Here is a 25,650-nt window from a genome sequence, read left to right as displayed (position 1 = left end):
CATACACAAACATGGAAGCAGAAGACTGCATATCCTGCCCTAGTCAAAGCTAAGCCAACGTCTGGCTTAGTATGTTCTCTGAATGAAAGCTTATGAGCTCTTCAGACTAAGTGCAAGACTAATCGGGAGAGGGCTTAAGGATGATCTCAGCTTTGGAAAACACGCAAAGCCAAACTTTGTGTTGGCTCAGCACAGTGTGGCAGCAAAAAGGGCCAGGAAGAAGTAAGGCAGCTGCAAATTCATATTAGGGGTCCACATGTTCCTGCATTCATGCTGAGCCAGCATTTGGCTTAGCCTGATTTGCAAGCCAGAACACAAGTGCTAAACAACACAACTAAGTGAGAAAGAGCTGCCCATACAGCAATCCAGTTGAATGATCCAATGTTTGCTCTGACCTTTTATGTGAAAGACTGCCATTACTAGATCATTGTGGTGCTGTGCCTTCTCTATTTCTTGCTCTGAGCAACCACATCTGAGGAATAATTCTTCTAATAGGAGAGCTTCCTTTGAACATTTTTAAACACTAACTGCCCCAACAAAGCTTACTGATTCTATGGTGTTTTGTTTTGTTTTTGTTGTTCCATGGGACCAGACTCTATAAACTCAAATATACAATTCTTGGGACAAACACTGAACATTGACAGCTGTTACAGAAAAGTTATTAAGTCCCCCTAACCATTTCCTAAATCTCCATGCTTTATTTGCTGAGAGGTTTTATTTCCTACAGCAATTTGGAGATTCTATATTGTGGCATAGTTTCCCATTGATCATGTTCCCCCTATTTTATCATTGCCCCACCTTTGATCTCTTTGATCATCAGACCTCCAATGCGGGTGGTGAGTAAAGCCCTGCTCTTTTCTCCCCTTGGGGAGAGGACACCTACATCTCCCTCCATCATGTTGAACTCTAAAGCAGTCTGATGCGCAGTCAACCCACTGGGAAGATCCTCACCTGACTCTCCACTGTTTGCATGGTAACTGGCAGGTAGCTCAATCAATAAAATTGAAATAAATTGGCATGCCACTAGAATCTGGCTTTTATTTATTTATCTATCTATCTGAAACATAAACACCCACACCCACACACCCCTGGTATATTGAAGTGTGTGATTATTTATGTAATTAAGAAAAATATTGCTTTTTGTTAAAAGAAAAGGTATTTTTAATATTTTATGTCATTCTTTATTTTCCAAGACATAACACTGCCAAAAACATTCTCAAAGGAAGTGAGCCTCATTACATTAGGAAAGATTGGCCAGGGTAGCCAATTGAGAAATATGGCATATTGTTCTGTTCCTTTTTTTTAACTACTGTAATATACCACTCACCTCCAGTTAAGTTAAAGGAGTTTCCAAATGCTGAGAAGGAGTTGAGGGGTGTGAAATCCGGGCTGCTAGGATTGCTTATAGGACTCCACAAACCAGAACTAAGTGTAGCCGAGGAGAAGAGGTTTTCATTAATAAGGTCACTTCAGTGTGAAGACCACCAAAACACAGCCAAATATCATATGGACAACAAATAATGATTTTAACACACTGTCAATTTTGACAAAAAATGCCAAGGGTGAATTCCCGACTGATTATTTACAGGTATGTGCCAGTGAGTTTTGTAGCTGAAAGTAGGCCTACAGTCACATCCTTAGTTAACTAAGTTAACTAAATTGTCATTTTTTAAAATGCCCACACAACTGAGAAGTGCACACTTGGTCCCCATCTTTCAGTATCTTATGAGAAGAGGAAATGCTGGATTTCAGTTTTGTTGTTTTATTGTCAAATTACAAACATGCTATGCTATACTAAACAGCCAGCATCCAAATTTTAAAACATTTTTTTTTTAAATAAAAAATAACACAAAACGGAAGGGGTTTTTTTTGGATAGGCAAATTATGAAGTGAGGATTTTTCTATGTGCAAAGTATAGGATTTTTAATAGACATATTCTTCTAACTGGGGTGCAAAAGGGAAAGCAGCTTTTTACCATATCCACCACTGTTGAGCCTCTGTTTCCAAAGGATTAATTCAAGTTACCTGTCAGAGCCGTCACTGTCAACGGTTGTGTGTGAAACATTCATACAGCCAGATGCCTCGCTCTTCATCGGTGAAGGTTTTGCTAGGCCACTGCCACCTGTAACAATGGAGTTTAAATGTACATATGAAGACAGCAGAACAATCACACTCTCAAATAGCCATAGCTTTTTGATTCCTGTGTTTTACCTGGGCTCTTGTCATAACCAGCAGCTACAGCAGCAAATGTAGGGTTTCCATTCCTGCCAGGGAGAGAAGCTGTCTTTGCCACCTTATGTTTGGCACCACTGAGCACCTTGCTTTTCGGTTCACTGAAAGAAAACAAGGAGGAGGAGGGATGTGGTGTTCTTTAGAGCTTACCTGAACTGGATTTTGCCATGAAGTTAATATGCTAGGGTTTGGATATTTCAAGGCAGTGATCTAACATCACTGGTTGCCTTGTTTGAGATATTATTACGATGATGATGCTGATGATGATGATGATGAACTAAATTCATATACCACCCTATACCCATAGGTCTCAGGGCGGTTACAACATAAAATCACAATATAAAAATACAAAATACATAATAAAATTAAAAACAAAAATAACCCAATAAAGCCTCCCTACCCAACAGATTTTTAAAAGGCATTTGATGTCAATCAGCCAAAGGTCCAGTTAAAGAGGAACAAATTGTGAATTATGGGCTTAGCACCAATCTGGTGATTTGGATACAGCCAAGCTAAGGGCTGACACAGATATTGTGTCCTGAAACCTATTTTTCTTTTAGTATCTGAATAGGAAAACATCCACATTTTTTATTCACCACTTCTGACACTAAGTTCTAGCCAAAACCATCCTGAGATGTGTATGCAGTGAGCTAGGATTGCTTCTACTGCTGATGAGAGTATGTATCTTTCAGCATATCAAGAGAGTCTTACCCTCATCCTAATTCATTTTGTTTATAATTTGTTGCCTTTGCTCCTGTCTGCTGTTCAGACCTAGATTTGGATCTTGGCCCCCTACAGAAGTTATACAGAAAACAGGACCCTGGGCTCATCCCAATAGATTGTGTCATAAACTAGGAAGGAAAGAAGTTAAAAACTCATCTTTGTTGAAAGTTGGAACTGAAAATGGTAATGCAGCTAAATAAATAAAAAAAGACGGAAGTTTCTTGCCTTCAGATGTTGAGCTTGGTTATGCAGTGACCACCTGAACTTACCTGCAGTTGTTCACAATACTGCTATAAGTGCTTCGTGGCACAAAGGCCAATGATGCAGGGGGTGGAGATGGCGAGGCAGGAGTTGGTGAGGTCTGTCGTTGTTTCAAGAAAGCATCTGCACTAAGGGTTTGTAGGGACAGCTTATAAAGGTTGTCAGTAGCTGGGAACCAGAATAAGAGATATCTTATTTTTATTACTTCATTGTACAAAGTCAGTCTTGAAACAGTTACTTGTGGTTGTATCCAGTGCTGCGCCAGGAGTTCTGCTGGTACAATGGGACTTTCATTTCCTCCCCCTACACACACACACACACACACACACACACACACACCCTGCTTTGAAGGGGGTCCCCTCCTCTCCTGGAAATGATTTCGAGGGTGTGTGCAGCTGAAGGGGGCAGGAGAGGAGGATGGGGACGTTGCAGCACTGGATATACCTCATGAACTTTTAAAATAAATAAATAAATAAATAAATAAATAAATAAATAAATAAAACCAGTCACAAATTAAACCTCCCACCAGGAGAGCAGATTTTAATAGTGTTAACTTATTCCAAGTCTGATAATGTTTCAGGCAACTACAAGTTTCAGTTTGGTGCCCAGTAAGTCAGATATTCTGCACCACCTAAAGTGGCAAAGTTGAGGTTGTCAAGTTCTGCACTTCTAACCTTAAAAAAGGAACTAACTCTAGGGTTGCCATACATGCAGAATTCCCCAGACATAGCTGAGATTCGTCCATCAAAAATGGTGTCTGGGCGGAATTTTCAAAAATTCAGAAGGTTAAAAACTTATCCTTTTTTGGAGATGGGGGGGGGGGAGTTCAACAGCTTTTGTGTCCAGATGTTCACTTTTTGAAATATGGCAACCCTAACTCTCACTCATGCACGTTACTAAAACAGTGCTGAAGTGGGGACAGGAGGAGAAAATGCCTTTGACATACGTACACATTTCCCCACTCCTTGCTTGTAAGAAGAGGTGAATACCCAAATTGATTTGGATACTCTTGGGACCTCCCATTATCCTGGTAAGAGTACAAGCCAAATCCCACTGCCAGTCTCTCCCTGGCCTAACATCTCCCTGAGTTGGGAAGGGAGTAGTAATGCCTAAACAGACTCTTACAGATCATTCAGTATAACTGCTCTGCTGTAGATGCTGCAAAGGCAGAGTGGGTAAAAAGCCCCTGTACAGGGAAGGAGCACCCCACAAGGGACATTTTCTCAGTGGAGAAGCCACCCAAGTAGTATAACATAAAGTGCCTGGAAACAATCCTTTCCCCCAATCTCTCTCTTGAGGAGTTTTATTATTATTTAGTGTGCTTAATAAATCCATTTTGTTACAAATCACAAAACAAAAAGTATATTATCATCAATGAGTTCAGGGGACAGAAGTTGGACAGCAGAGGCATCTTATCCAAACAAGCCCTCCGTTATCCCTTTGTGCCAAGAACTCTGTGACAATCATATGCTGTTCTGATGTTAAGCACAAAGAATTGCATTCAAATGGAAAAAGAAATCAAATCCTTTGTTATTGAACTGATTCACTGCCCATAAGCTTATTGCTAATGTTAAATTAATGCCCAGAGTACTTACAGCTGCCTGCCTTGTGAATTGGCACTGAGTCCCATTCTGGTGGTGGAGAATCTTTTTCTCCTTCTGAGCTGCTGGTATTGCCCAGCTCCTGACCAGAACCACTGGAGAAAAACTTTGCTAGTGAAGATGGCCTATTATCCATCAGCTTCATATTGATACCTAAGAAGAAGAAGAAACAAAAACAAAAAAATAAACTTGTAGTTTGTAGGGCATACAGCACTTCAGCCTCACAAGTACAGCCAGTGAGGAACAGCTAACACTAAAGTTTCAGAGGTTAATCTTGATCAATAGCTGAACAGCCAAAGAATACCTTTTGTTTTCTGGAGGTTTCTTGGTTTGAACCCATTTGCGAACATATGCTGAGAAGACAACTTGGATGAAAAGCTTTTGTGCTGCTTATTTTCGAGTGACGAAGGACATGACATCTCAAAGGAACTGTAATAAAAGTATGATCCAAAAAAAGTTATTATTTGTAACAGTTTGACCAACAAAGTAAGATCTTGCATACATAAAAGTGTGCAGAAGAGAAACAGCTTTCTCTAATCTTCTCCAAGCCGACTCCCTTTGTCTTAACTGTTAGGAAAAACAAATGGAGAAGTGTCTCTCCAAATCTATTTGTCTAAGTTCTTGCTTACAAAAAAAGCAGGCTTCTTATTGTGCAGAGTTTCCCATAATTACAAGGTTTCCCCTTTCTGTTCAGTTTCTATTATCTATCGTTCTTCTTGTGCCCAGGCACTACCACTTCCTTTTCTTCAGCCACGTTAACAGAGAAGAAATGGTAATTATTGCAGCGTGTGACACATTTCTCTCAGCTGACTGATGCAAAGTTCTGCTGCCAGGAACTTTATTTCCTCATGCCTACTGAGGAAAGCAGATTGGATGGCATTAACATAGTTCTATGCGTACCTGGATTTCACATCTGTCGGGATTTCTTTCTTGATAAGCGATAGCTTTTTGCTTTTCTGTTTTACTTGGATTTCATTTTCCTGTTTTTCTGGTATTGGCTGTTTTCCCTTTTGCTTTTCTGGCTCCTACAAACAGCCAACCAAATCCCAATAAAAATATTAAGTAAACAATAAGACATTAAAAGGAGATTTTTTTAAAAAAAGGAAGACAACAATTCTAGGAACAATATGCATTACAGCTAAATCTCCCCATTTCTTTCACAAAACAGCTTTGATAATTATATTTAAAAATGTAAGCAGAGAGCTTTTCCTTTAAGTTACTTAACTGAAGCTACCAGTTCATTTTGCTATGCTACAAGAAACCTAGAGCACAGTAAATTCTACGAATTACTTAGGGATATCTAAAGGCCAGTTTAGACATGATGCTACATGCATTATTACCAAGTAGATGTAGCAAGTCGAGTAAGGGGCAATATTCATCAGGACTGCACCAAGGGAGGCAAGGGGTAAACCTCCCCACATGTTATTTTCTCCCAATGAATTTTGTGCCCCCCTCACCTACCATTATTATTATATTTTTAAAAAACCACACATTTGGTATCTCATCTACTTTTGCTCCCAAATGTTCAATTTTAAAAATCAAATGGTAGATGTGTAATTTCATGAAGTAATTCTACATCAGTCACAGTACCCTTCTGGACTATGGAACAGGGATGGGCCTAGGAGCCGGGTACCACGTTGTGCTATATCTGGTTTTTTCATGCAGGGCAGGCCCTAAGAGGTTAGGTTGGAGGACAAATGTTCAACTTCTTGGGTTGTGCTCCCCTCAAAAACTAGTTTCATGGTTGGAGAAAGCATTTCTGGCCTTGTTCCTAGATTGCCAGAAATGCTTTGACACATTTTCAAGTTTGTGTGTGCCTTTCCTGGAGAAGGCAAATATGGCCATTGCCACATAGGCCCTGGTCAAATCCAGATTGAATTACCGAAGTATGCTCTATATGAGGATGCATTTGAAAAGTGACCAGAAAACTTAGCTGGTACAAAAATGCTGCTGTTCTAATTTTGTTTAGTCTCATTGGCTCCCAGTTTGTTTCCAAGCCCAATCTTAAAGTTTGATTACCATCATTGCTAAATGGTTTGGAGCTAGGTGTTTTGAGAAAGGCCATCCTCTCCCACATGATTCTGACCGTTCACTGAGGTTTTCTGGGAAGGTCCTGTTCTGTATCCTACTGCCTTCAGAGATGGTAGGGATGCATTACAGGACGTTTTCAACCCAACTGTGTACCTTCCTGCTCCAGGAGGTTTGCTTGGCCTTTTCTCTTGAATCAATGCTCAATAAATGTAGCATTGTTTTACTGCGCTTTTCGTTTTACAAATTAGGTGGCTATGTTTTCTAATATTCTGGAGTTTGGTTAGGTATATTGTGGGTTTTTTTTTCTGCTGCTGCTTTTGAGTTTTTCCATTACCAAGCTGTTAACAATTCTTGTGAGCAGCCTTATGGGGGACACTTTGTGGGGAAGAAGTGGAGTTTAAATCTCTTAATGAATAAATATAGTGGCAAGTTTAAAGTATGAAACCCCCAGACTCATCATCTTCTCTCATCTGACACCCCTTTTTTAAAAAAAAGTCTACCTCTTTTAGAAGTGCTTCTGTGTCGGGGTTGGAAGTTTCTGTGGTAGTTGAAGAACTGTCATCATCTGCAAGAGAATCCTTCAGTTCATCCTCTTGTTGCTTTCCCTTTCCTCTTCTCTCCTTTTCTTCCCGCTTCTTCTGGGGTTTAGATTTGCGTTGAAATGGTTTTCCTTTCCCTGGGGTATTAAAGGCAGCTTCCAATTAGCAACAGCTGTGATCTGTGACAGCTGTAGAGAACAACACCCTTTCATCACCGTGATGTACCTGGGACAAAGTCCACTAGGAACATCATACACTAGGAATTGTACCAGTACACTTCAGTGGAGGAACATTCCTGGCACACCGCACTCCAGGTCAGCTGTACTACTTCATGCGGGATGCAATTCATTTCAGAGACACTTTCTGATGTTGGTGGTATCAAATTTAAGAAGTCTAAGGGATTTCACACACCTTACTGTGTTTTACAGATACTGGCCACTGATGATATGCAGTTTCCCTTAGCTTTCTGGCTACAATATGCTAACAAAGGAACTACTGCACAATTGGTATGTTACTGGCAATCCCTATAAAATATAACTATGAAGAAAGCAAAATGCAGAGTATGTACCCCCACCCCACCCCAAACTAATACTAATATTACTTATACCCCACATTTTCCCTGACGGGACTGAAGGCAGCTTGCAGATAAAAACAAGAACAACTAAAAATATAGCAAAAGCAACCATTAAAATACAATTAAACATTGACAAAAATAGAATTAAAGCTTTATACATATATAAAATCTGTTTAAACATACTAATAATTATTTCTGCTTAACACACACCGTCATACATTTTGTACAGGTTCTAGGTTTCAGTATCATATCTATTTCCTTCAGAAATCCTGTATTTTCTATTAGTGTTAGCAAGCAGGCTTTAGTTTTAAAGCATTCAGTACAGAACAGTGGAATTTGATGAGTTGGCTGCTACACAACAATTTCTTACAAGTTTCTACAGGCAGACTTCAACCCTGTGTGAGCAAACATCCACTCTTGCAAGGCTGCACCTTCGTCTCCTCCCTTCTGCAGGCCCCCCCCCCCAACCCTCCGGAGAAGATTTTGAAGGTCTGGGAGGATGTTGCAGAGAGAGAAAGTGAAGCCTTGCTGTGCAACTGGAAGTCTGCTCCTCTTCTGGATGGACAGAGTTGGATACAACCCTACATGTTTATCCATGTATTATTACTTTTAAAAAGTCATTCAAGCACAGGAATACTTCAAAATTCTACAGCATTAGTCTGATAAGTCAAGCACAACTCAGGGTGCTTCTTCAGGGTTTGTTTTTCAAACTTTTCTTCCCATTATCTCTGGGCTACATTACCTAAAAATGGATATTAAGAGTGTAATCCTCAGGAGTCAAAGTACGTGAAAAGGGACACAAAACGACTTACTAGCTTTCTTGAACATTTCTTCCTCCTCTATCACTTCCCACACCCCAGATGTATGTAGTACAAACAGCACCATGATCCCCTGTACCATATGACCTTGTTCACTCTCTGAAGTCATAGGGTCTGGTCCTTGGAGCCTAAAACACTTCCCAAATTAATCTTTTAATTTAGCCTTAACAAACAATAGGAGCATTAGCATGAGGAAAGCAAGTTCACCGCCACTCTGCATATGAGCGCAGCCTAGTAGAAATTCTCTGACACTTCTCCTCGCTTCTTTAAGTTGTTGGAACTCCTATTCAAATAACCACTGCTATCGGGGAACAGGGAAAGTGTGTGGTCGTTTCAAAAGCCTTTACTGAATCCTTTTTTAAAAAGAGAATTATTTCACATAAGAAGTGCACAAAGGACAAGTTTCGATCAGAGAGGTGCATAAATGTCATAGAGGGGGAAACAGATGACAGAGACTCTTGTCTTGCCTCCCATAGAGAGTTGTCTCACCCAGCACATACAACTTTTTATGTACACGCTTCGTAAGATAAGAGTTAATTGGGTGAAGTAGGAGTTTATTACCTTTGTTTTTTGCTACTGGAGATGGGGGCTGCTCTGTAAACACATCTGGGGAAGGGGATTCTGGATGATCAAAGTCTTTGTCCATGGTTTCTATAAGAGCAGCAATGTCGGAATCCTCTGAGCTGTGCCTCGTGTTGCTGGCACATTCTGAATGTGAAGGAGTAGGAAGCTGCGACTGCGGCAGGGAGTTTTCAGTCTGCTGCTCTTGTTGGTGAGGCACTGCTGGTGGCTGTGACAAATGTTGCTCTAGTAAGACTGGAGCGTGTTGCTGGTTTGAGTGCAGATTTTGTTTTCCACCCCTGGACTTCCTGCCTGCTGTGTGATTCTGAGTTGCAGAACTGGAGTCCAGGAAGAGGGAACCTGCTCTGTTTGTTGACTGTGCAGAACCTGCCTGCATAGAAGTCCTACTAGCAACATTTGAACAGTTTTTATACTTCATGTTTTCAACTTCGACTGAATTTCTATTGCTGTGCAGGTGTGCGGATGAATTGCATTGCTTATTACTTCCTGCGTTGGATCGTGATGAGGAACTTCCTGGTCCATAGATTCCTCTGGAAGAGCTGTGGTTCGAATCTGATCCAAGTGCATTCAAGCTGGAAGCAGATCAAATTTGTTTTTACTTCTCATAAATATTTAGTAAAATGTAGCTGCACAGTTCCCAACCTATTTAGCAAAGCATAATAGTAGTTCTTAATGTTTCTAGGTAGCATCTAAATGGCTGGTTCAACATAGCTTCAGGAAATATAAGTGTATAGTGCTAAACTGGGCCTCAAAACTTGATCAAGAGACAAGTAAGTTATTTCTAAAGCAGCATGTTAACATGCCCTGCTATCAAAGAATAGTTCCTTGCTACAGAGACCAACAAAATTGATATATAATCCCTGTTTTTGAAAAACAGTAATTTATACATCATTCCACACAGGCATCTTTCTGACTCCCATTTTCCTCCTCCTTTATCACAATTTCTTCACTCTTTTCTATTTATGTATTTTCTACGTAATTCTTACATTTAGGTAGTATTGCATAGCAGCTTCCATAGAAGTATGCAATTATCCAAGGACTGCTTTGATGCATTGCTTACTGTGTTATACTCAAGTGCACAATAGATGTGCACGATATCAAGCAGAACCACATACTAGTGTTACATTAAGTAGTTAAGTTACCACTTGAACTGCTCCTGAATACAAAAACATAAGACGCAATCCCTATATAGTATCAAGATATATCTACCAGCTTCTGAGAATGTTTGCAACTGATGTCCTAGTTTTAAGATAACAACTATTCACTATTCAACTATCCATCATGTATTTTCCAAGCTAATAAAGTCTGAAAGACCATTCTGCATCAGTTGTTTTAAATTCCATAGATATTTTTGCTGCACCTGTGATCTGCTCAAGTTGTGAGGCTAGGAGCCTCGTTTAAAAGAGTGACATATACTGGTGAGAAATGCTACTTTGCAAACATCCAATTCATAAGTAAGAGCTTACTTTCCATCAGATGAAATTCCAACTATCCTCCTGAGATCAAATGGTCTTCCCATATCAAAGGGAGGATTGGATGCCTCAAAGGACAAGCGTCGTCTGAATGGCTCCCAAATTCCTTGAGCTTCTAAATAGGCTGTTCCAATTACCAAAAGGAAGAGCACACTGCAACAGACAAGTAAGTAAAGCATCAGTGTTTCTGCCATCATAGCCTGGAAAAACTGAAGACACAAGGCGAGCCCATCTCTTGTTGACAAATTAAGAGAAACAATATTTTACTCCCACCTACACAAATCACAACCCCCCACCATGCTGGTACTGAAATGCCAAGTTCCAGTAACATTTACATACTATATAATTAAGACATCCATAAGCACCTATTATTGGAACAAGCATAGACGCTGATCCTGAAAAAGCAAGACTAAATCTGGTAGGAAAAACAAAGGCAACTTGCGAATTATTAAGCTGAATGTACTGGCAAGCTGCCCAAGAAGCTGAATTCCTAAGTGAGGGACTCCCAGCAGAGAAAGTGCTGTCGCTCAGCAAGTTATGCCCAAACTTAGGATCTGTTTCTCCCAGGAGTTTCCCAGCTTACTGTGTTTGCTGAAATGGGATATGCGGTAAGAAACTGACTCACACTCGTTTCAACTGCTTCTAGCTCATTTGTAAGAAGTTATTAAAATAATAAGACATCTGTCTGCTCAATCTATCTCTCTAAGATCGACTACTATGCGACTCCATGCTTTGCAAATACCAACTCTCAACAGAACTGCTACTGGTATATCATGTGCTGTAACTGTCAACAAATTTCCATGTTCATGGGATTTGGAGAGGTTTTCCCATTAGTTATTACAATTAAATGCAGATGGTTATGCAACAGGAGCTAATGAGTTTATTCAGATAAAATGTGACTTTTGCTCTCTGCTGTCTGTGCATATTCTGGTTGTAAGCCCCACTGCAACACTGTTGACAACCAACATATATTGCTTATATATTTTTTACATATGCACATATATTTCTTACATATGCATATTCAAAGCAAAATATTATGGCATTTTCTTAACATATTTGATTTATTAACATAGAAATACATGTATATTATAAAAAAACTATTAAAAAAATGTGTATAGTACCTCATTATTCCTGAGACTAATACGTACAGTGCCAGCTCCCAATTGGGCCTGGGCAGAGCTTCTGCACAAGTTGCTAACATATGATAGGGAAGGGATGCATTTAATATGAACATAAACTCAGAACCTCCTGTTGTGGTTAGTTTCAGTTCACGGATGACTCTGGAAGTTGTGAAATCTGGTGTAAACCTGTTGAGAGTAAAGGATTGTTATTGTTTATCTAGATTATATATATATATACACTTGATAACAAATCCACACGTTCCAGTTACATTAGAGTCAATCTAGGATTCAACATCCCCATCTATAGCAGATCAAATAAGCCTCTAATAATAGTTACTGCTTGAATTTAGATTAAAGTCATGATGCAAAGATCTTGAAAGGAGAAGTGGGGGCTCACAGGTGAATTTTTGCACTTAAACACTCCCCATTCCTAACAAAAACGGTTTGATCTAGGCCCAGACCCACTGATTTCAATGGGGTTGTTTAATTATAACTAAATCTAGATTCAAACTCTCTGCAGGTTTTAATGCTGCAATTTAATTCTTATGATTTAATAAGTTCTGCACATGCCAATATTAACTGTGCACACAGAGTGCATCTTTATGGGGGTAAGTAGAAATAAAAATCATTTATGGAGATAAATGAAAATAGAAATGTGGTGCTTAGGAATATGATAGAATTATCTCTTATTTGTTAGCACTTGGCTGACAGAGAAAATCAGAGAGAGCCGGGAGAAAACGACCTGATTCGTCAGGCAGGAGAGAAAAAAACTGAAGGGGACTGTGCCCGCCTCCCAGAGTTCTTTGCTCTCCTGTCTCTGTCATGCAATGCGAGTCCTAACCCCAACCCATTCGGCTCTTCATTAACTGTATCAAATATGATGGTGCGGTTAGTATTTCATGACAAATAAAGAAAATGTAATGGCCATTATCATAAAGGAAAAGGCTATTATCTTTAAGAGTGATGGGTAGCCTCATGCAACTTCTGCTATATACCACTTGACACATACTTCATCTGACTCTAATATAAACTTTTGTTCAAGCATAATTGTTGCTAGGAGAGGGCAGGGAGGGGCTGCTGGTTCCCCATTCCTCAGGCAGAGCCAATGTATGCATTATTAAACCAAGGTACGCATGAGTGTATCTTATATCCACATGTAGCACTTTTGCTCTTCCCTTCACACAAGTGGGGAGACAAGTCAAGTGCATGAAACTCATTTGTATCTTAGCTTGTTGAGAGATATTTGAACATAGCACTGTTACAGCTTACATAAATTTATCTAAACTGAAGGGGTAAACGGCTTGACGGATTTCATTTACGTAGAAGAAATCTATGTAAAGAAGGTGTTCAGTGTGCTCCAGGAACCTCTGGCAAACTAAATAAAAAAAGCATTTTCTATATACAATGCTAAGTATAGAAACTCCAACCACCCGCTGCCCCATCAACTGAAAATGGTGCCAGTCTTCAGCATAAGTTAACTTACAATACGACAATCTCTTTAGAGGCATTGGAACTTAGTGCAAATTCTTTACAGTTAACTACTTTAAATCCATATCCTTCACATGAATATCCACTGATTTCTATGGATTTTATATTAACTTGAAGCTGCCCCGTATTCTCCACCTTGAACGTTCTTTTCAATGTGAAGTTTGGTTCCTTTAATTTTGTTTCTGAAATACAGAGAAAAATGCAGTTAAAATTAGACTACTATTTAACAAGAAAATGGTGTCAGCATTTGGCTCAACTGGTTTCACAAAGCTACTTCAGTTACTTTCACTTCTTTCATTCTTGCTTTTAAAATACGAGAATGATTGTCTAAGTTTCTTTCTCACACACTCTTGGATTTGATGTTTGGCTTCACCACAGAAGACTTACTTTCAGTGCAGTCTTTTAATAATGCTTCCGTGATTTTAAAGCGTAAAGAACTGCCCGGCCCAGGTGGCTTGCCTGCAATCCTCATGCTCTCCGTTGTTCCTTGTCCTTTAACCATTATAGCTTCTATTACAGTCAAATTATTTCTGTAGGGGAGAAAAGCCAAATAAAGCATTATGAAATTATGAAGAACTCTACTGTTTCTAGCTATATTGGGGTTATTTAATGAGGAAAAGCCAGGAACGAGTTTCATAAAATCAATAAAACAAACTAATACATAGACATTGTCTTTCCCTACTCCACAAATTGATTCTAACTTACTCATTTTTAAATAAAGCTACTGGTATGGATAAAAGCTATAATGTTAATTTTCTCAAGTTATTAATAAATAATATCATGCATTAACTAAGGAGATGGAGGCCAGGAGCCACTGCATGGCATTTCCCCCCATTAAGTTCCCTGAACAGTAGCACCAGTGTAACACGTTCCTGGAAATTTATGTGTGTGATGCTGCTTTGGGGTCTGCTTTTCAAAGGAATCTGTCCTACTGGGTACCACAAGTCGTTGGGCACATCTGAAGTAGCACTTTGTGTGCTATCCTAAATGCTGCTGAACATCTTTTGCCATTTGAACCTTGCTAATTTTTGTGCAAGCCTCGTTTATTTCATGCAGTTGGTGGTTCCTACACAATTGCCGCAGTGCATGGTCAGCTTACAGGATTAAATTGAGATAAAACATTAAATAAACTAATGAACTTCTAAAAGGAGTTGACACATTCATCCATTCCCATTTGTGTCATCACAGTGGCTTAAAAAGGAGCTGTGACCATGCAAGTTAGTGGGGCCATGTGGCCAGTAAAAATGTGGGTGTGCCTATCCATACACTCCTAGGTGTCCCAAGCTGTTATCCTGCTTCTGGCTCAACATGCTCATGGGGATGATTTTGCAGCTGAGCAAGCATGAGCAAAGTTTATGGTGCAGCATTAGCATCTCGTAGAGACAGCCAGGTTGTATGAGCTGACCCTTAAGACTTATGTATGTTAAATCACATTGCATTCAGTTGCATAGAACTTCTCACATATAACCAAACTGCCACTATAGTTCATCTTGAAAGCAATCAATGTGTCCCGCAGATGGCTGGGAAAATGTAGCTCTAAATTTGAACATCCCTGTTAATTAAAGCAATTCCGAAGATCTACCAATACCTGATAATGATTAGCGATGAAACTGTTTTATTAAGAACTGGAGTAAACTTCACTTTGACAGATTTTCTTTCCCCAGGCTTTAAAATTATGTTTAAAACTGACTGCCGAGACAAGCCCTCCGTAAATCCTGTGGCGCTTTGCAATGCATGACCCTTGAAAGAGGAAGACAAATCAAATTAAAAGGTTAGAAAGTTTGCATACTTTTAATCAGTGCCTAGCTTGTAGCTCTGTAAAACGCTGCATATTTTTAAACTCTCATTTTAAATATGTGAAAAGCAAATATATGAACCTAATTCTTATCTATATAGCACAACCTGTGTACCTGACAGCTTTATAGACTAACCAACAAAAGGCAGGTACCTATTACTAAAAGGAGCTTTCAAATCTAAATTTAAATAGGGAGGGAAGGGCTAAGGGAACAATCTAACAGAGAAATCGTAGCAGATTGAGAAGGCACTTAAGTGTCTGGATCACTTGATTGTGATAAGCAGAGAGAAAGGCAAGGGTAACAAGAGGATTTGCTACTGTAGCGAACTATAAAAGCAAAGGTCATTTCAGGAAGATAAAGAGACTGAACCCCTAACCAACAGCTACAGGCTGCAATCCAATGCACAGGAACCACTGGGATAAAGTGTAAACCGAGGTTGTTCATATGCAGTCAGGTGTTCAGTAAAAGCACTAGCAAAGCTATGGCTTTGTTTCAACCTAACATCCAATTATGGTTTGGCACTACAAGAACTAAGCATTGAACCCATGCCCTTTTTCCTGCTGTGCATGCTCCAATTAAATTAATAGCATTTGAGTGCAAACCATAATTTAGTGGTTTGAATGTAATGGCAGCCTATGGCTTGTGACTATTTTGCAAACCATGCTTATGCTCGTAATAACTGTACTAACAGCAGCTCAGTATTAAGAACTGGGTAGAACAAAACTGGGTTTTAAAGGATTACTTACACAGTTTCGAGAGACTTGAAATTCTAGCGTCTTCAAATTGAAGTTTGCAGGCTTAGTCAAGTTAAACCTGAAAGAAAAACAGAGTACTCTGGAAAAATATTTAGATTCACTTTAAGAAGAAATAAGGTGCACAAATAATTTTTGTTTCTGTTCTGCGGCAATGGCCTGTTGGGATTATATCTGATGGGGGAGAAATGTTGGTTTACGTTATCATACAATAAAACTATTATGAATACTAGAAATAACATCTTATATGACATACAATACATAATATATCTGATAACTGAAGTTGTATGAATTTAATAGAGTAGACTGGTATTTAAATTGCAGGTCTGCCTCAATTCATGTAGAAAGTAGCATTCAAGGGGCTCTATTTTAAGAGCAAAGAAGATAGGCAAGTACATCTACCCTAAACCCAGCCCTCAACATTATCTCCTTGCAAGCACCACTTTTTACCACCACTTACCGGTCCAATAGCTTATCTACGAAGACTGATGGATTGGAATATAGTGCTATGGGAAGAAGCTGAACAAAAACAGGAACATCTGCTGGATTTTCTAGAAGAATTTCTTCCTCCTGGCGGAACAGGTTTAGATTCAGACTTATTGTCCCAAAGTAGCAAATATAGGAAATCATTTTCAATATTAACTTTTGTGTTCTTAGTACTACATTGACAATGCCAAGACTTACAGATGAACTGTTTGTGTTGGTAAGTGAAAAATCCAAATGGCGCAGTGAGCCAAGTAGAGATGGCCATGCCAATTCTGCTGTGATTTTGGAAGTCACAGCCTTCTGGAGATCTGTGTCCACTTCAAATACAGCACTTAATCTAGACCAGCAATGTAATTTAGCATGAAGAAAAATTAATATCAAGCTTCAAAACTAAAACCATAATATTTCATGGAATTCACATGCACATAGACATACTCAGTTTCATGATTCTACATCATAAGGATTTTTAAAAAAACGATAACTACAGTAAGCTAGCATAATTTCTTCAGTATTCTTGGAGTAGCCTTCAGTTCCATTGCAAGTTTATTAGCTGCATTTGGAAGCTAATAAAGCATTGCTTACTGTTTCATTTATATTTCCAACCCATTTATTGACTACTGCAACACTTCTCAAACAATGTTGCCAAGCAATTAAGATTCCCTGAATTTCAGTAACCAACCAGAAAGCCATTCCTTATTTTAAAACACTCACTGATTGCCTGAGTGATCTCTTATTCCAATCCATTCTCTGAACAGATTATCATGCAAATCCCAATCTGAATCCCATGCATCTTCTTGCATAGATGTACTGTGTTGTAATTTTGATTCAGCTAGAAAAGAGAAACATAAATTTCACCTTAACATCTTCAATATCTAGAATGTTAATAGTGTTTAAAAGATATTAAAATTACTTACCTTTACTCAGAAAAGGCAACCCCACATAACAGTGATTCCCACATTGTAAACCAGGGTCAAAGTAAACATTTGCAATCTGAAAATATAAGAAGCAGCAACCAAGAATTTAAAAAGACCCCTCTTGGGAATGCAAAACTGTGAAATATCTATATTTTAAAACATAGTTATGTAATTTTGAATAATATCCATAGTGCTCGAACCTTGGATTTTTTCCCTGGCTCCAGATCTTCTTTGTTACTTCGTAATCTCTTGTAATAAAACCGAACATCTTCTGATAGTGAACGGATCTGTTGTATTTTTACCTTCTGTGAGAAAGAGCTCATGATACTCAAACTCTGATGAACAGTCTTACCCTAAGAAAGAATGTACAATTGTGGTTTTTTTTACACATCTTTGTGCCCATGATTGCAAAGTTTTTAGCACCCCTGGTAATATAGGCTAAGGTTGCTCTGAGAGAGTTATTCCATCTACATTATTTTCCTATAACCACCTCATTCAAACCTTTTCAGTTTAGAGATACGATACTGCACACATTAAGAAAAAGTATCGTGCAATGTTACAAGTCAACCAATTGGTTGTTGCTGTTTTTTTTAAAAAAAAACATTTTTTGCAGAAATGCCAAAGGAAGGAAACAGACTGAAATGAGGGGACATGTTCTACAGAGGAAGACCAGTCTGTGTTTCCTGTCCTGCATCACAAGTTGTCGATATAATATCATGAGCATTATCCACTTCCATTATCTGCTCCCACTGTATTCAAAGTTCAAATAAAATCTCATTACCAGGTTAATTCGTAGGTCCTTCATTCAACACCCAACAATTGCCAGAAATCACCCCCGTAAATTAGGAACAGAGGGAGGTAAATTCAGTTACTTAAAATTAGCAAGAGTGGCTGCATAAAGGAAGAGCTAACATAGTAATATTTTGCATCTGGAACCTTAGACATTTCAGAGGAACTTACTTTAAACATCTCTATGAGGCTCAACTATTTCTCTCACACTTTCTATCCCAGTTCTTAATAGAAAATAAAGCAGGAAGAATTAAACGAAACTGCAGGCTTTAGTCTCAGGAAATAATAAAACGTTTTTCCAGCTCCATGAAGCTACCTTGGACTGAAAATAGTGGTGCATTTCATAGCTATATTATGTGCTCAATGTAGAAAAAAAGTCTCTCCCTCCTCTCTTTTACAATCTAATGGAGTGGTGTATTAAAAAAGAGACTATGAAAAATTTTCTTACCAGAATACAATAAAAACAGCCACCTCCATAAGGCACTTTCAAACAAAGTTCTCTTTCCTCTTTTCTCATTTTTGTGTTTAAAAGGAAATTATAAAGATACCACAAATGCAACTGCAAGATTGAAAATGCCACCGTACAAAAACCAGGAAAGGAAGGATTATAGAGGATAAATAAAAGAGAAAGGGAAAGACCCCTGGATGGTGAAGTCCAGTCTAAGGTGACTATGTAGTGCAGTGCTCATCTCACTTCAGGCTGAGGGAGCCGGTGTTCAGGCCGACAGCTTTCCGGGTCATGTGGCCAGCATGACTAAACCGCTTCTGACACAACAGAATACCGTGACGGAAGCCAGAGCACACAGAAACACTGTTTACCTTTCCACCGCAGCAGTACCTGTTTTTCTACTTGCACTGGTGTGCTTTTGAACTGGTAGGTTGGCAGAAGCTGGGACAGAGGAACGGGAGCTCACCCCATCACAGGGATCTGACCTTCTGATAAGCAAGCCCAAGAGCCTCAGTGGTTTAGACCACAGCGCCACCCGCTCCCACAGAAGATAAGTATTCAATTTTGGACTAGGCAGGAACTTGAAAATAGCACATTATTTTCAAAAAGTGACTGCCCATAATTGAATCCTGCCACACAGATTTCCAATCCTCTAATAAAGATCTGGCAAAAGATATACTCCAAGGTAACTGCTACATGGTCTCAATTATTCTGAGAGGTTGTGCAAGGAGCAACTAAGGGTTTGATTTCTATGCTTCCCTGTGTTTAGGACTGTAGTGTATCAAAACAGCAGCCAACTTCCTTTGGAAAAAAACGCGTCTCGTATTTCAGCAGCAGTTGTTCATGATTTCAGACATATGGATTGATGGAGTTAACATATGCTAGTTCTTACCACTAAGACTGATTCAATTACCCTATAGCAATGAGAAACAAAGGCTGGGGACACATCCCAGGCTCTATGAAAAACAAGAGAATCTGAGGTTAAAATGCCTTCCCAGTGATGGAGTGTGAGATAAACTCCTGTAGCATGGCTAAAATCAGTTTGTTTCCTTTTTCATAATGATGGTTAAATAGCAAGAAGAAACTGTTAGAAATTCTTCAAAATATATTATCTTACTGGAAAAGAAGGTGGAAGAAGAATGTGTTTTGGGGAGCACATCAATGAGCCTACAGCAATTACAGCCTTCACAGGAATGGTTAAAATCTGCAAAAAAGAGAAAAAGAATAGTAGCTTAAACGCAACATTTACGTTAACTCTTATCAATAAGTTTTAGACTATGGGTTTCATCCAAAAAGGTTTCCCTTCGCTGCATTAGCACAAAGCCATAACTGGACACAAGCCTACATTTCTGCTAGCATACTTGTGCAAAAATCTAAAATCTGTTTTTATAAGATGAGCACATAAGCCCAACAAAAATCTCAACTGCCCTCTTCTGAAAGTATCTGCAAGCTTATATGCTGAGAATCAGAAATAGGTTGACTGCCTTCTATACATCTTTATTAATCTTAAAGTAGTTTTGCATCCTTCTATAGATATGGTATAGGAAATACCAGATGATCATCATTTAGTTTTCAGAAAGCAAGCATGATGGGCATACCAAATGAAGAACAATTAAAACAATCTTCTGAAATTCCTGAAAGGTTACACACCTAAACTGTCACATACGCTAGCCAGTGCCAAATATACTGCCAGAAAGGAAACCAACCAACTGCAGTTGCCATCACAACAGCTAAAAGCCAGATGTCCCCCCCCCAAAAAAATCCATTTCTTTTCTATTTCCATACACATTACTTTTAGGACCAATATAAACGTAAGAGTACCTCATAATCAGTTGTGATTTGTATAGCCCCATCATGAATCCCTTCAAGTTCTTTTGGTAATAATCTTACTCTGAATACAGTGTATGAACCAGGCATCAATGTTACCTGTAGAACAGAATTATATAGTTGCTTCATTGCTTTAATCTCACATTCTTCCAACAGACAACAAAAAAACCCCGGTCACTGTAACAAAAATGCACACACACAGTTATCTGAAAGGGTTTCATGTTGAAATACAAATAGTAATGTTTTGCCTACCACTTAAGTAAAACACTCTCCACTATTTATTTTCATCAGTTAATCTCTCACAGAGGTACCTCTCATTGTTCGCTTTTTTCCTCCAGATGTGGATATGTGTGGGTTGTTTGTCTACATATAAAAATAGCTAGCACCATGTCTATACATAGACATAAGCAGTGCTTTTTTTCTAAAAAAAAAATGTTTAGGGATACTCTCATTTTGACTCAAGAAAACCACCATTTTATAGTTCAGATCAGGGAAAATAAATACAGTAAATGGACAAAAGTACAAAGATTCACAAAATGTTTAGGGGCATGCGTCTCCCTGCATCACCGTCCCCTCAAAAAAGCGCTGGACATAAGCAGATGTGGTGCCCCCCCCCGCTTCTTTTTACTTAGTGATAAGATTTGCATCTTTTGTCCATATGCCAGACATAACTGTAATAAGTAAAATATGTGTTACTTACCGAAGTTTGATCCAATGCATTGGCCTTTTCCAAGTCTGGAAGACTTGCAATTATTGTAGTTCTGTTGCCTTTTTCAGCAGCAAGGAGTTCCATGGTCAAACCATCACCTATCACATGCCAGCTTTTTATAGCCAACTTTAAAAGGGCACAATAGTTTTAGTAATAAATTAAACAGATATGCCATTTAAGTAAAACAAACAAACAACAAATAAAAGAATGTCTCTTACCTGAATTGGATTGCTGTTCATGATTGCAAGCAGAATACTACTTGTTTCTGTGGCACTCAATATACCAAAATCTATTATCTGTTCTTCAGGTCTTGGGGGCAATACAAAATACTAGAAAAATGGAAGAGCATCAACTGCATTAGGGACAGGCAGCTCATATATCTGTTACTGCAAGGGCTCAGAAGTACTACCACCAGTTCTAACATGTTGGTTCCTTTCCCCCCCCTCCCCCATTATTTTGGACAAGTAGCCCATAAGATCTGGGACTGAAGAATATGTATTTGGTTTTCAGGTATACAATCTGCTGATTACACAGAAAGTGCTACAATTGCTGGGAAACACATCTACCTTTTATTCATTCTATTGGGCAACCAGATGCTGACCTATCATGAGATAAGGCAAGGCACTATTAAAGGTGACTGAGTGAAAGACAAAACAGGTCTAACAAACTACTGAGTACAATTCACTGCTAATTCTCCTCTTCTGTAGAAATCCCGCTAAGATGGAAGAGTGATGCAAAAGGCACAACAGCACGGTTTTCTGAAGCTCCCTAGTCTTAAGAGGCCTATACAGGAGAGCATTTGAGTGGACTGTGCCCCATGTTAATTAGTGAAGGCAGCTGCCAATATGTTTTTGTTGGCAGTATGCGTAACTGAGAGCTAGAGAGTCAACACATTAAAATATGAGTTCAGTTCCAAGTTCAGTCATTTTGAACAGCCCCCCACGTACAGACATATTAACGTTTCTTTTATTTTTTAAAAAAGTAATGTAATTCCTATAAATTCAATTTCAATCAAACAGCAAACATACAAAAATAATATCTAACACATTAATATTACATCCCGCAGAACTGCCACATGGCAAAAGAGCAGAATGGGTTCCATCCATAAGTCTATTCTAGCAGGCGTTAGACTGCTGAAATATAAACCAGCTACCAAATTTGTATTCAGTTTATGGTTTGAATTCAAGACTACAGTTTGAATTTGGCTTCACTGCTGAGCACATGTTATCCAGAAACACAAAGAAACCACATCCAATGTATTTCACTTTAAAAATAGAAAATATTTTTAAAAAAACTGATATACTTACATCTAAAAATCCAGTGTATGCTCTTACAGGTAGATGAAATTTAGAAGCATTTGTAATGAGCAAAATATTGTTATCAATGTGAAGAGATGACAAGGAAGCCACAAAATAAAGTGTGAAAATATATCTGGATTCATTTGGTGGAATTAAAACTGGTTTGCTGAAGTTGTGTACCTAGTATAATGAATAAATACGATCCAGGTTAACAGTGAATCCAATTTATGTAACATTTAATAGCAACGAAATAGTTCAGGGCATAATTGGGCTTACTTTAAATATTCCTTTGATTTCGTCTGGTAGCATTATATCATGAATGAGGACTGCAAAATTGAATGTGTTTGTTAAGTAGATTGGTCTTTCCACAGAGTCTGCTGGACTGTCACGAATATGAAATAATGTGGCTGCATGATCAAATCCTAAGTACCTATTTCAAAATATAAAAAAGCCAAAAAGTAGAGATTTGTACAATCCTCTATAAGAAAAACTCACAATAACCACCAGAAAATTGGTTAGGCACTGAGATGAGGAACCTGACTCTCCAAATGTCATTGGACTCAAATTCCATCAGCTCTAGCAAGTATGACTAAAGCTGAAGAACGATCAAAGTTGTAGTCCAATATCATCTGGAGGGCCACAGGTTTTCCATCCAACAGCAGCAGTTTAAGATCTCTTTTTGGCTTGTTCTCTCAACTTCATAAACATCATATAATGCCTGAAGGACTGCCAATTGGCAGGCCACAGACCCATTCCTGATTTTACTTATCAGCAAGTTTAAATTCACCCAAAGGACCCAGATTCATTCCCCATGCCCTATCGTCATATCCTGCCCAAGCCAGGTGTGTAATTCAAATACATAAAACTTAAAAATCAATACTGAGAAATATAATGGTCTGAAGAATTTATACACTTGTTCCATTTAGCAGCAAAGAAGTCTGAAACCAAATACCCAGCAAATAAAGAGTTATAACCAGAACTTAAAACGTAGAAGAATTAGAATATACTAGCTTATAAATGTAGACATTAGAAACAGTAAAAAAGCAATTGCTCAAGCCTGTCCCTAACACTTGTAGCAATGGGCAAAATAAAGCTTTCTGAGTGCAAGCCAGCACTATTCGTGGCAATAGTCACATGCTTTGTTTAAACAGGGCTGTGTGATGGCCACTGCACACTGATCCTTTGGCTCCGATTCAGTTTGTAGCTCTTTATCCAGGACGGAATATGCAAAAATTCAGTGCAGTGTCCACACAATAACACTGGCTTTAAACCCAGTGTTCCTATTATAAGAAAGACTCATTTGGAAGCATATTTATTTGCTACAGGAAGCCATGCAAATGGTTAGTTACTTGTGTACAGGAACGAGGTGTGAGTTAAATGTAAGACAACAGTATCCCGTGCAATCTTACCCATCTAACACTTCTGCTTGATATGGAATTTCAAGTTTTGAGTAACTCTTCTCTTTTGCTTTAACTGTTATTTTTCCTGAAAACTGTGCAGGTCGTTTTGCTTTCGATGCTATATGGTACATACAAATAGATAAATAAAAACAAACACTGTTACTATTATTGACGCATACACAAAATTGACACATATTTATTTTTACTCTGATAGTAAAACTGTCACTGTTGGGGCTTTGATTTACTACAAAGTATCACAAACCATTTTGATCACATTTGTAACTAAGCTACTCGTGTAATATATTAGGGTGCAGTCACTGTTTAGCTCTAAAATGTGAGTATAATGCTGCTTGCTGAGCTCAAGCGGCTTCAAGGAGGGTGGGTGATACAGCAACATCCCTTCTTCAACTTTCAGCCGAGGGGTAGGGAAACCTATGAGCCTGCAAATGTTGCTTCCTGTTAATTCTAACCAAATGCCATGCTGGCCTAGGCTACTGGGAGCTGTCGCCCGTCAACATCAGAAAGGCCACAGGTTCCCCTTTTTAGCAAAAAAGATGAAGACTTCAGTGGACAGTCATCATTAAATGCTCTCCACTCTTGGTCTCTGTGTATATACACTGAACAGCATGATTAAACACATGGGATGGGATTCAGAGGAAAGCTCACAGAAGGCAGCTGGAGGAAGCAGACTTTCCCAGCCCCTCCTCTGCCCAGCAGCATCCTGAAAAGTCTCTCCTGAGAGTTTGGGGGTGGGGGTTGCGGGAAAACAGTGGAAACCAGGAAGAAACTTCTACAACTGCAGCAATATCCCTGGCAGTATTATGTAACTCGTTCCAAGCAGTAAGTGCGTTCAAAAGAAAAGCAAGTGTGGACCCCAAACTAAGAAATATGTTCAGATACACTGACAAAAGGCTTCCCATCCCATGAATGAGAAACATACAACTTCCAGAACAGACTTTTACTTACCGTCAAAGCTAATACTTGCAACTTTGGTATATTTACTTTCAGAAGCTCGAAGTGTAATTGGCTTGAAATGCACTGTGATAGCTTCATTCTGTGGTGTGGGTCGAACACTCTGGAAAAGCATAAAAGAAGTGCTTACCAAACAACTACTGAAAAAGTCTGTATATATCTGTTATCTTTTCCTTCAAAAGTTGAGAATCTGCTGACACTTATTCTAAGTTATAAAAATGTGGATACATGTCATTAGAACAACACGAGTCAGGAATGTTTCCAAATATATATACATAATTTATAGCAGAAACAACTGTGAAACTCCAGCAGATTTACTAGGTTTGTTTCATTTTATTTCAACACATGCCTGTTTCACTAGAAAAGGAGGCAATTAACTAGGTTGGGGGTGTTTTTTGGCTAAAATGTCTGCAGCCATCTAAAGAGAACTAGCCTTTCAGCGCAAGGTGCACCAAAAGAATATCAGAGCCATCTATATGTGTTTTATTAATGAGAATGCACACATCAAAAATAGCACTACACTTCCATCTTAAATTTTACAAGAGTTATACTTGAGGTTGTTCCTGTGCTCGTATACCTAGCGCAATTGTTTAGAGACCCTCAACAAGGCAGAACACTACACTCACATTATTTTAACTGTGTCTTCACTTCCAGTATCTCCACTTTAGAAAGCTAAACAGCTGAAGACACATGCTGGCAGCATTGCAGAGCAGCAGGGAATGCCAAAAACAAACCAACAAATTATTTAAGTGTCTTAAAGACAGCCCTGTTTAGGGAACTTTTGAATGTTTGCTGTTTTATTATGTTTTTAATATTC

The 25,650-nt window shown here is 38.8% G+C and overlaps 1 protein-coding gene across 1 annotated transcript in view; it reads right to left on the bottom strand.

Annotated features, from left to right (window-relative positions):
• The window catches only part of TMEM131 (transmembrane protein 131), a 75,213-nt gene that overhangs the window by 1,349 nt on the left and 48,214 nt on the right, over positions 1 to 25,650 (bottom strand). Inside the window, exons 12-39 of the mRNA XM_081003672.1 lie at positions 24,828 to 24,936; positions 23,871 to 23,979; positions 22,738 to 22,891; positions 22,471 to 22,641; positions 21,382 to 21,492; positions 21,155 to 21,289; positions 20,449 to 20,553; positions 19,745 to 19,831; positions 17,591 to 17,743; positions 17,391 to 17,466; positions 17,188 to 17,305; positions 16,675 to 16,813; positions 16,451 to 16,560; positions 15,985 to 16,051; positions 15,031 to 15,182; positions 13,830 to 13,972; positions 13,438 to 13,624; positions 11,955 to 12,140; positions 10,828 to 10,986; positions 9,341 to 9,933; positions 7,349 to 7,524; positions 5,718 to 5,842; positions 5,122 to 5,246; positions 4,812 to 4,970; positions 3,225 to 3,384; positions 2,212 to 2,333; positions 2,026 to 2,122; positions 1,328 to 1,425 (exon numbers count right to left, since the gene is read on the bottom strand). Coding sequence (XP_080859798.1) covers positions 1,328 to 1,425; positions 2,026 to 2,122; positions 2,212 to 2,333; positions 3,225 to 3,384; positions 4,812 to 4,970; positions 5,122 to 5,246; positions 5,718 to 5,842; positions 7,349 to 7,524; positions 9,341 to 9,933; positions 10,828 to 10,986; positions 11,955 to 12,140; positions 13,438 to 13,624; positions 13,830 to 13,972; positions 15,031 to 15,182; positions 15,985 to 16,051; positions 16,451 to 16,560; positions 16,675 to 16,813; positions 17,188 to 17,305; positions 17,391 to 17,466; positions 17,591 to 17,743; positions 19,745 to 19,831; positions 20,449 to 20,553; positions 21,155 to 21,289; positions 21,382 to 21,492; positions 22,471 to 22,641; positions 22,738 to 22,891; positions 23,871 to 23,979; positions 24,828 to 24,936 — 4,126 coding nt within the window. The remainder of the gene's footprint in view (positions 1 to 1,327; positions 1,426 to 2,025; positions 2,123 to 2,211; positions 2,334 to 3,224; positions 3,385 to 4,811; positions 4,971 to 5,121; positions 5,247 to 5,717; positions 5,843 to 7,348; positions 7,525 to 9,340; positions 9,934 to 10,827; positions 10,987 to 11,954; positions 12,141 to 13,437; positions 13,625 to 13,829; positions 13,973 to 15,030; positions 15,183 to 15,984; positions 16,052 to 16,450; positions 16,561 to 16,674; positions 16,814 to 17,187; positions 17,306 to 17,390; positions 17,467 to 17,590; positions 17,744 to 19,744; positions 19,832 to 20,448; positions 20,554 to 21,154; positions 21,290 to 21,381; positions 21,493 to 22,470; positions 22,642 to 22,737; positions 22,892 to 23,870; positions 23,980 to 24,827; positions 24,937 to 25,650) is intronic.

This window comes from Podarcis pityusensis (assembly GCF_964106645.2).
Source record: "Podarcis pityusensis genome assembly, chromosome: 4".
NCBI classification, from domain to species: Eukaryota; Metazoa; Chordata; class Lepidosauria; order Squamata; family Lacertidae; genus Podarcis; species Podarcis pityusensis.
This window is presented reverse-complemented; position numbering and strand designations above follow the sequence as displayed.